We start from the raw sequence: 10,000 nt of genomic DNA on the forward strand, positions 1-10,000 counted from the left end.
TGTGCATATTTTATGTGTGCTGTCCTTGTACTGGTAAGTGAAGATTTCTTCTGTTTTTACTTGACTAAATGTTTTAACGTAGAGGGGGGAATCGAGACGAGGGTCGTGGTGTATGTGTGTGTGTGTGTGTGTGTCTGTGTGTGTGTGTAGAGCGATTCAGACTAAACTACTGGATCGATCGTTATGAAATTTGACATGAGAGTTCCTGGGTATGATATCCCTGGACGTTTTTTTTTTCATTTTTTCGATAAATGTCTTTGATGACGTCATATCCGGCTTTTCGTGAAAGTTGAGGCGGCACTGTCACGCTCTCAATTTTCAACCAAATTGGTTGAAATTTTGGTCAAGTAATCTCCGACGAAGCCCGGACTTCGGTATTGCATTTCAGCTTGGTGGCTTAAAAATTAATCAATGACTTTGGTCATTAAAAATCTGAAAATTGTAAAAAAACAACATTTTTTTATAAAACGATCCAAATGTATGTTTATCTTATTCTCCATCATTTTCTAATTCCAAAAACATATAAATATGTTATATTTAGATTAAAAACAAGCTCTGAAAATTAAATATATAAAAATTATTATCAAAATTAAATTTTCGAAATCAATTCAAAAACACTTTCATCTTATTCCTTGTCGGTTCCTGATTCCAAAAACATATAGATATGATATGTTTGGATTAAAAACACGCTCAGAAAGTTAAAACGAAGAGAGGTACAGAAAAGCGTGCTATCCTTCTCAGCGCAACTACTAAACCGCTCTTCTTGTCAATTTCACTGCCTTTGCCATGAGCATGAGCGGTGGACTGACGATGCTACGAGTATACGGTCTTGATGAAAAATTGCATTGCGTTCAGTTTCATTCTGTGAGTTCGACAGCTACTTGACTAAATGTTGTATTTTCGCCTTACGCGACTTGTTTCACTTTTCATCAAGACAATTGACGTCGCAGAAGTGAGTAAATTGCACATCATTTACAATGTTTGGTTGTTTGCTGTCTGTCTGACCAGATTGTGTGGTGGTCCAAGGGGAGCTGATGGTCTTCTGTTTCATCTTCATCGACGGAGGCCACGTGCATGCTGTGGTCAAACTGTAAAACGTTGACGAGCTGTTGGAAGAGCAAACGGGGGACGAGATTTATTGGATTCACAGGCATATATCAAAGGTAGAACGACGACTTGCGTGTTGTGCACTACTTATAACATAAACATAACATATACATACGTTTCTGTATATTATAAGATGTTTGATGGGTTGTTGACAGACCAGCTTTTTTGTCGGTCCGAGGGGGAGCATATCGTCTTTTGTTTCATATTTATTGACCAAGGCCGAAGGCCGCGGTCAATAAATATGAAACAAAAGTCGATATGCCCCCCGAGGACCGACAAAAAAGCTGGTCTGGCAACACACCATCAAACATCGTTTTTGTCATCATTTTGGTGGTTCAACATTAAGTGAAAAATCAACACAGGGAGCCATGGTTTGAAACGCGAGTTCTGTTATTATAATGCATGTTCGGGGCCCCAGCACGTTGTTCAAAGCTGGCGTGCGAAAGCAACTTACTGTGTGTGATTTGAGTTTATAATGTTGAGACAAGTATGTCAGGTTTGAGAATGCGAAGTTCTGTAGGTTCCGACTACAGGGTGGTGTGTGAAACCAACAGTAAGCGCCTTTGAGACGATAGTGCCCACATGTTGCATTCGAGCGATGGGATTGTCGTATTTCAAACGAGGTGATTTGCTTGCACAGTCAGCGTTGACCATCTCACAACAGATCTGTTATGTGGATTATCGTGCGACGTTCGAGTCGGGGGCAAGGAATCGCAGGAAGCAAAGATAAGTCTTTTTCCATTGTCACCTTTCTTTCCGGTTGTTGGTGCATATAATATTGTGCGGACACAATGATGCGACGGCGAGTGTTTTTTGCCTCCAAGATTTTGTGGTGTGGGTATTGTTTTGCTCGTTTCATACCCACACCAAAACCTGAAACACATCCCACCCCACCCTCCCCCTCCCTCACAATCAGTCCATGAACACAAACACTGACACACACAAATTAATGATCAAGTTACCCCCCCCCCCCCCCCAACCCTTCACTTGCACACCTGCAACGCAGACGATCATATTATTGATTAAATATTCATATAGGTCAGTGTTGGGTTTTTTGTTCTTGTTTGAGTTATTGCAGAATCGGTTTTCTCTTATTGCTACACGTGTCTCTTCATTACATTTCACCATCGCCCTACCACCCAGTCCTGCCCCTCTCGGTACTCCACCCCTCGGTTTTCAGTGGTAAATATTAGTAATCGAATATTGAAGCTACGTTGAGTCAAAGGTCACAGAAGATTTGCATCGTGCAGCACTGCACGAATTGGGTCAAAGGACACAAACGATTTGCGTCGTGCCGCGAAGGAAAGATAATCGCGATCTTGTTTCTCATTGCCTCTCTGTTTTTCATTAGACTTGTCATCCTGCTTGCTCGGCTTTGTCAGATGTCTTCATTTCTTGTTGCTATGTTCTTTGCTTTTTTATTATTATTTTTTTATTTGCGCTTAGTTTATCGATACAACGTCTTGTGCACGGGTCAAAATGTGTGTGTCAGGGGTCAATTGGTTTGACTTAAACTTGACGTTCGTGTTTCTCCAAACAGAGATACACGCACTTCATGACTTTGTGAGAAGATAACACATATCGATAGGTTTCATTTGTTTGCGATAAAGCATAAATGTATGACCTTTGATGAGGTAGTTTTGTTTTTTGTTTACATTTGCCAGTTTGCCAGTTCGTATTTGGAACTTGGCGAAGCAGTGTCGTCTGTTTAGGTCTGGGGAAACGCCAATGAAAAGAGCCGAAGAATCCTCGAGCGTTTCTATTGGGTTTGCTTTTGATTATCCATGTAATAGGGCTTCCTGCAACTATGGTAATCGGGGATTTATTCCCCGGGGAACATGAGATTTATTTCCCAGGTGCTTGTGAATGAAAACTCTTGAAAATGATGACAATTAACGATAGTTGAATTCCTAACGATATTGCCTTTCTAGAAAAAAAAGTTGTTTTCTTCCCTCAGGGTTCCACTGGAGACAAGCGTAATAATCGAATAATACCCGAATAATCGGGTATTTTACTTTGTATTGGCAGAAACAAGTAAGGGAAGTAACTACTTGTACAAAGGAGTATAACAAACAAGGGAATTAAGTCGAATTCAATAGTTACCCCTTAACGCACGCCTACCTGTTTGTTTAAACATATATAATGCTATGTTGTTGTAGTGTTTCGTTCGTCTTTATGTTACATGCATCACCACTGCAATTTATCCATGCGAGATATTAAAGTTAATTTGACTTGATTTGATTTGATTTGATTGGGTTGCAGGATTGCATGATGAAGCCACTGTTAAAGATCGTGAGATGGTTCCGCTGCCTGCACCGTGTTAGTCACATCTTGCTGTTTGTCTGTCTCTTCAGCGCGCTGAACGTGCTGAGTTATCACTACCTGTACAAGCCTCTCTCTGCACCCAGGATCGTCCGCCAGAAGGGCAGTTTGACGTCACAAAGGGGTAGTTTGACGTCACAGAAGGGTAGTTTGACGTCACAGAAGGGTAGTTTGACGTCACAACAGGGTAGTTTGACGTCAGCACCTACCAGCCCAGAGCCTGACTGTGGACACATTCCCTTCAACGCAACATACAAGAAGCTGGAGCCTTTCAAACCGGTTCTGACTGGAGAGTTCTTGTGCGGCCTGCTGGAAACTACAGATGCTTTCCTCCACGAGATGACGAAGGCTAATATATCTGTCTTCATGTATGGTGGCACTCTGATTGGCTCGTGGCGTCACCATGGTTTCGTGCCTTGGGATGATGACATCGACTTTGCCGTTCCCATCGACAAGCAGAAGATAATCTTACCACTACTGAAGGGTCTACACCCCCCGTTAGTTTGATTTCCCCTTTGTATTACAGAGAGAGAGAGAGAGAGAGAGAGAGAGAGAGAGAGAGAGAGAGAGAGAGAGAGAGAGAGAGAGAGAGAGAGAGAGAGAGAGAGAGGTTCAGAGAGTGAGTGACAGAGAGAGAGAGAGGGGGGGTAGAGAGAGAGTGAGAGAGAGAGAGAGAGTGAGAGAGAGAGAGGGAAGAGAGAGAAAGGGAGAGAGAGAAAGGGAGAGAGAGAAAGGGAGAGAGAGAAAGGGAGAGAGAGAGGGAGAGAGTCACAGAGAGAGGGAGAGAGAGAGGGTGGAGAGGGGGAGAGAGATAGCGAGAGAGTGAGAGAAAAAGAGAGAGGGGGAGAGAGAGAAAGGGAGAGAGAGAGGGAGAGAGTCAGAGAGAGGGAGAGAGAGAGAGGGGGGGAGGGGGAGAGAGATAGCGAGAGAGAGAGAGAGAGAGAGAGAGAGGTAGTCCGGCCCTGGGTCTATCCGAAAGAGGTCCCCGTGTTTCCAACAGATAGTTAAGTACACTTACCTGTTGACGCTTGTTGCTCTAGGTTCGTCCTTGACATGTCAAGCTCGATGCGGTGGAAGATGTTCAAGTCCACGGGGTCGGCCAGCATCCCCCCCTACTCCTGGCGTTTCCCCTTCCTCGACATCAACTTCTACCACCGCAACGCCACCCACGTCTGGGACAACGACCAGCGGATCTTCTCCTCCTACATCTACCCCCGGGACTGGATCCTCCCCCTGACCACCCGGCCTTTCCATGGACGATGGTGGCCTGCTCCCCGCGACGTGGAGAAAGCTTTGACACTGAACTACCAGATTGACACGTGCTACACGGGGTACTACAGCCACCGACTTGAAAAGGTCAAGGCGAGAACAGCGGTACGGACCGTGCCGTGCAGTGGACTGCAAGGGGCGCTGCCGTTGGTCAAGAGGGTGGTGACTGCATCGGGCTGTAACGAAACCCTGTACCTTGGGGATCGCGTGCTCGAACACCACTGGTTTGACAACTCCAAGTGTGCACGTGGATACTGGTAGGTCTCATGTAGAGCGCTGGGCTGTGGTGCACGAGAAGGTTTTCGATCTATCAACACTTCTGTAAAGCGCCATAACGAGGCTTTGGGAAAATAATGGGTCTAGAGAACGCAAAATAAATTATTTGGAAATCGCTCGCTATCCAGGGAGAGTAGCCCTGATGTTATCTGACGGTAAGTGTTCAAACGAAACGCTGTAATTAATGTATGTAAACGCCTGGGGGTGTCTGTGGCCTTAAACTGGTGGTTTACAGGAGGCGGAGGGTGCCTTTAAGAGAAGATATGACGTGCTACAAGCGCAAGTTATAAATCAAGTACCGAGGTCACCATATAACTTATTTTACTGCATTGTCCAAAAGCCATATATTCGCTTCATTAACTGCTAGGCAAAAAACCCAGATCACATTCATAAGCAGACCACAGTCATGCAATAACATTATGTCACACGCTTTCCTTCTTTGCCACTACTAAAGCAAACGTGTGCAAGATTGTATGTTACACGCTTTGGAGCATGTGCAAGAACGGATTCAAACTCGAATTCGTCCCTCCAAAAACCCCAAAATGCACACACGACTTTTATTTCTCCTGCTGTTGTCGTGTCTTCTCTTTACAAATTCTTCAACGCTGAGAATACTGAAAACGGCATCCCAGACTACAGTACTGTTTCCATACGCGAGTTTAGCTTCCCTTGGAAAGTGGCTCGCTCAGGAGGCCTGTTAGTCTGAAACTAGAAGGACAGAGTTCTGAACATAGATGACAAAGACCCCGGAAAGAACAAACATTTCGCGGATGCAGACACAGAAAGACGTCATGAAGAATGGAATGCTTCAAAAGATACAGACTGTGACGATGACTGTGACGTCATTCACATATACCGAGACGTCATTCATAGTTGTTCGTTCACTTTCGTCAAAAAGTAGATCTCTCCACAATGACTGCTCCTGTGTTTAGGTTTATCAAGCGTGAGTACGCAAAACGTGTTTGTTCTCTCCTCTGTTGAAGCTGTGAGACATAATCGCCATTACGAGCTAGTCGTGTGACAGAGAGTGTTCTTGCACACTCGACTGCTGCTGTTTCACTCCGGCTAAAGCCGTCGTGAAACATCTACAGTCTCGTGTGCAAGAACACTCTCTGTCACACGACTAGCTCGTAATAGCGGGTAATATGACATTTTTTATGATGTAGAAATGTACTAACCTGCTCACGAATTCCGTCATTTCTGTGTCACATTCTTAGATATTTTACATGACGATTTTTTCTTTTTTTAATCAAGAATTTTACGTCATTGTTTGCTTACATTCATTTCACTGAAGAAGGGCGTGGCCCGAAAGTCTTTGGAACTTGGTGTTTACTGTGTTTTTTTCTAATTAATTCTTAGATATTGAGTGAAAACAATGTTTCCCTCGAGGTTTCGGTTGAGGCAGGATCGATTAGTAGTATATATAGAAGTGCGATAGCTTGAAATTCATCTGTTCTTAGCTTCTGAGTGCAACTTAAATTGTGGATATCTAAGTAATCTGAAATCTTTTCTACTTGCGTAGTGTAATAGTCTCAACCCAGTTGTTCCCAAAGCTATAAAGCATGTACCACTTTTCAGCTGGTTTCTATTTTTGTTTTATATCATACTAAATATCAATTGCCACTTGATAAACAAATTACAAATGCAGCAGTAATGCAAGAGTAGCCACCTTTTTCTTACAATCGCTACATTGGTGATACACTACGTACTTAATAATAAAACATGTTAAAGCTATTTCTTTGAGTCTGTGTGTGTGTGTGTGTGTGTGTGTGTGTGCGTATGTGTGTGTATGTGTTTGTGTGTGTGTGTGTGTGTGCGTCTGTGTGTGTGTATGTGTATGTGTGTGTGTGTGGGTGTGGGTCTGTGCGGGTGTGTGTGTGTGTGTGTGTGTGTGTGTGTGTGTGGGGGGGGTGTATTTCGTATGTTTTGGATGTTTTCGTATGCTGTTTAAGAGAAGAAAAACCACACTTGTCCATCCATGTTTTATTTGCATGAAAAAAAATTAGTATGTCTTATGTGTGTGTGTGTCTGTGTGTCTGTGAGTCTGTCTGTGTCTGTGTCTGTCTGTAGTATGTGTGTGTGTGTGTGTAAGTGTGTGTGTGTGTGTGTGTGTGTGTTTGTGTAAGCATGTGTGTGTAAGTGTGAGTGTGTGTGTGTAAGTGTGAGTGTGTGTGTGTAAGTGTGAGTGTGTGTGTGTGTGTTTTATTTAGTCTTTATAGTTCTGCCACATGCACCACATATATCTCACAACAATACCTATATTTTTCCACCGCCGACCCCCCCCCCCCCACACTCACACACACACACACATATATATATACACACACACATACGCACACACATACGCACACACATACGTACACACACACACACACACACATACGCACACACACACACACACACACACACACATACGCACACACACACACACACACACACACACACAAGATCGTAGCTACGTCCAGACACGAAAGCACCTTTGCTATCCCGTGATTTGTAAAAATATAAAAACAATCGCATTCCACAAAGTAATACGAGTACATGCCTTTTATTATTAATAATATTTGTTGTTTGAAGCCCAGTCAACCAAAAAGGGATACCAGGCCAAAAATTCATATGAAAATGAAAGTGTGTAGTTTGACTATGACTGACTTTTACGTTCACACTGAGAGAGAGAGGGGGAGAGAGAGAGAGAGAGAGAGAGAGAGAGAGAGAGAGAGAGAGAGAGAGAGAGAGAGAGAGAGGGAGAGAGTGACAGACAGACAGGCCGACAGACAGACAGATAGACAGACATATAGACAGACAGACAGACATACAGACAGACTGAGAGAAAGAAAGACAGACAGACAGACAGAGACAGAGAGAGAGACAGAAAGAGAGAGGGACAGAGAGAGAGTGAGGGGGGGATTTGGCTGAGTCGGTTGCACGCTCTCCCTCGGAAACAAGAATTTTACAACATTTTTCAACAAGATGATTTACAAGATTTTATAGTTAATTTCAAAACCATATAGAGACAACAAGAAAAAGTAAAAACACAATCATACAATGATCTCGCATCACATACAACATTATACTAATAAAATAAATCTGTCACTGTAAAATACTTGCTCTGGTTCGATACCTCGTTGGTGCATAGTTGTTCTCCCAATATCAGTGGAAGTCTGAGCTGCTAGTCTGCTGGGTGAGACGATAAACCGAGGTCCCGTGTTGCTCACCTCCCACTTGCACCGAGCGTATGCACGTAAAAGATCCCTCGACAACAGAATGCTGTTGTCCTGGCAACATGCCGTTATAAAAAAATCCTCTTTCACAGAAATACCGCAGGTAGGCATGATATCGGCAGAATGTTCAATATGGTGAAGGCGACGGATTTATCAAAAGAAGAATAAGAGAGAAGACTCAGATAGTGTAAGACGTATAGTCTAACTCCTCTGTCGCAAAATTGATCATTTCTTTTAACAAATACCAAATTTGGCACAGTAAGAGAGTTTTGTGTTCTGAACAAATCCTGATACAGAGCCATTGTGAAATATTATTATTTAACCCTACCCCCCCCCCCCCCCCCCCCCCCCAGCCATAACGTCACATATTGGCTATGGTTCCCTCAGGTGTCTGCCTCTATGTACAGAATTAAAATCCACATTTATGCTCCCAATTGCACCACATTTTAGGTTGAGGTAGTTTGAGACATGGGGCCGGATTACATTTACCCCAGTTGCCATGGCAACACTGGCAAAGAGTGCCTTTGGCAACACCGAAGGCATTATTTTGCTCCAAATCGATCCAAATTTGATGTGTAGACAGTTTGAGGCATGGGGTGTGTTATGACTGGATGTCATGGTTGCCATGGCAACAATTCATTTGCAATGTTGGAAATGGCAACAATGACGAACACCGCGGAAGGTGCTTTTTTGGAAGGGAGGCGGTGCAGCAGACCGCATAAGAGAGAGAGAGAGAGAGAGAGAGAGAGAGAGAGAGAGAGAGAGAGAGAGAGAGAGAGAGAGAGAGAGAGAGAGAGAGAGAGAGAGAGAGAGAGAGGGGGGGGTGGAGAGTCAAATGAAATAACAACAACAAAACTAAAAACAAACATCAGCAGCAACGGTTTCAACAAATAGCAAGGTTTCCTACCTTAATTCTGACAAGTCGAGGAGCAACCATTGCATATGCAGAGAGCGGTGCACTTTAGTCCAGTCTTGAAGCATTTGCAACGTTTGCTGCTGCAGCCCGTCTTGCAACCACATTTCAAGAGTTCCTGGCAGGTTTCTGAAGCCTGTGGAAGGGTTGTCCACAATGGATGCCAGTTTCCTTTCACAAACTGCCACCCCCAGTCAGATGGATCAGGAAGGGGTGGGGTTGGATTGGATGCTTGGCTCCAGATATGTGCTCCTTGGTAGACTGCACGTTTGCAATGTTGTATTAAAGCCTCCTTGGATGGTGGGATGTGGTCAATCTGACGCCCAGTCTTGGTGAAGAGATGCTTTCTGGCATTGTTCACATCCACACAATTGCTTGTTTTGTCATACAGGAGCACAACAAATCGTTCAAGAGCCACCATGTCGACTGCAGTGAGGCTGAATGGGTATGTGCAGAGACGGCAGAAAGTTTCTGTTATATCTTTGAAGTTGTGCCATGTATCCCATGCCTTCTTCTTCCCAACATTGTTGAACGAGGAAACGGTGTCGCAGCCGGTCATGCTGTGAAAGAAAGGCAGACAACGTGCTTTGTCTATCCCAACTGCCTTTGCGATGTCATGAGCAGCGATGTACCGGAAATGTTTGCCAACTCCCATGGCAATCCACACTTCCAGTCCAGGATGTTCTGTCACAGCTGCTACAGCAAGGACGACCACATCTGTGTCCACAGTACGAAGCAACACACGATTGCTAACCTGTGCTGCATGGGCAAGGTGGACCATCATCCGCGTGTCCGCTTCTTCATGACTGCATGGCGATATGCCAGTCAAATCCATCGGTTGGTTGGAGAGAGCGATGGGACCTTGAGTGGTGATGATACTTTTTTCTGTCTC

General features: G+C 44.1%; 1 protein-coding gene across 1 annotated transcript in view; it reads left to right on the plus strand.

Moving 5' to 3' along the window:
- Positions 1-6,708, plus strand: part of LOC138971912 (uncharacterized) — an 11,150-nt gene extending 4,442 nt beyond the window's left edge. The window contains exons 2-4 of the mRNA XM_070344758.1: positions 1,009-1,163; positions 3,370-3,926; positions 4,470-6,708. Of these exons, the coding sequence (XP_070200859.1) occupies positions 3,376-3,926; positions 4,470-4,959 (1,041 nt within the window). The 5' untranslated portion in view covers positions 1,009-1,163; positions 3,370-3,375 and the 3' untranslated portion in view covers positions 4,960-6,708. The remainder of the gene's footprint in view (positions 1-1,008; positions 1,164-3,369; positions 3,927-4,469) is intronic.
- Positions 6,709-10,000: the final 3,292 nt, after the last annotated feature.

The sequence above is a fragment of the Littorina saxatilis genome, linkage group LG7 (genome assembly GCF_037325665.1).
Source record: "Littorina saxatilis isolate snail1 linkage group LG7, US_GU_Lsax_2.0, whole genome shotgun sequence".
NCBI lineage: Eukaryota > Metazoa > Mollusca > Gastropoda > Littorinimorpha > Littorinidae > Littorina > Littorina saxatilis.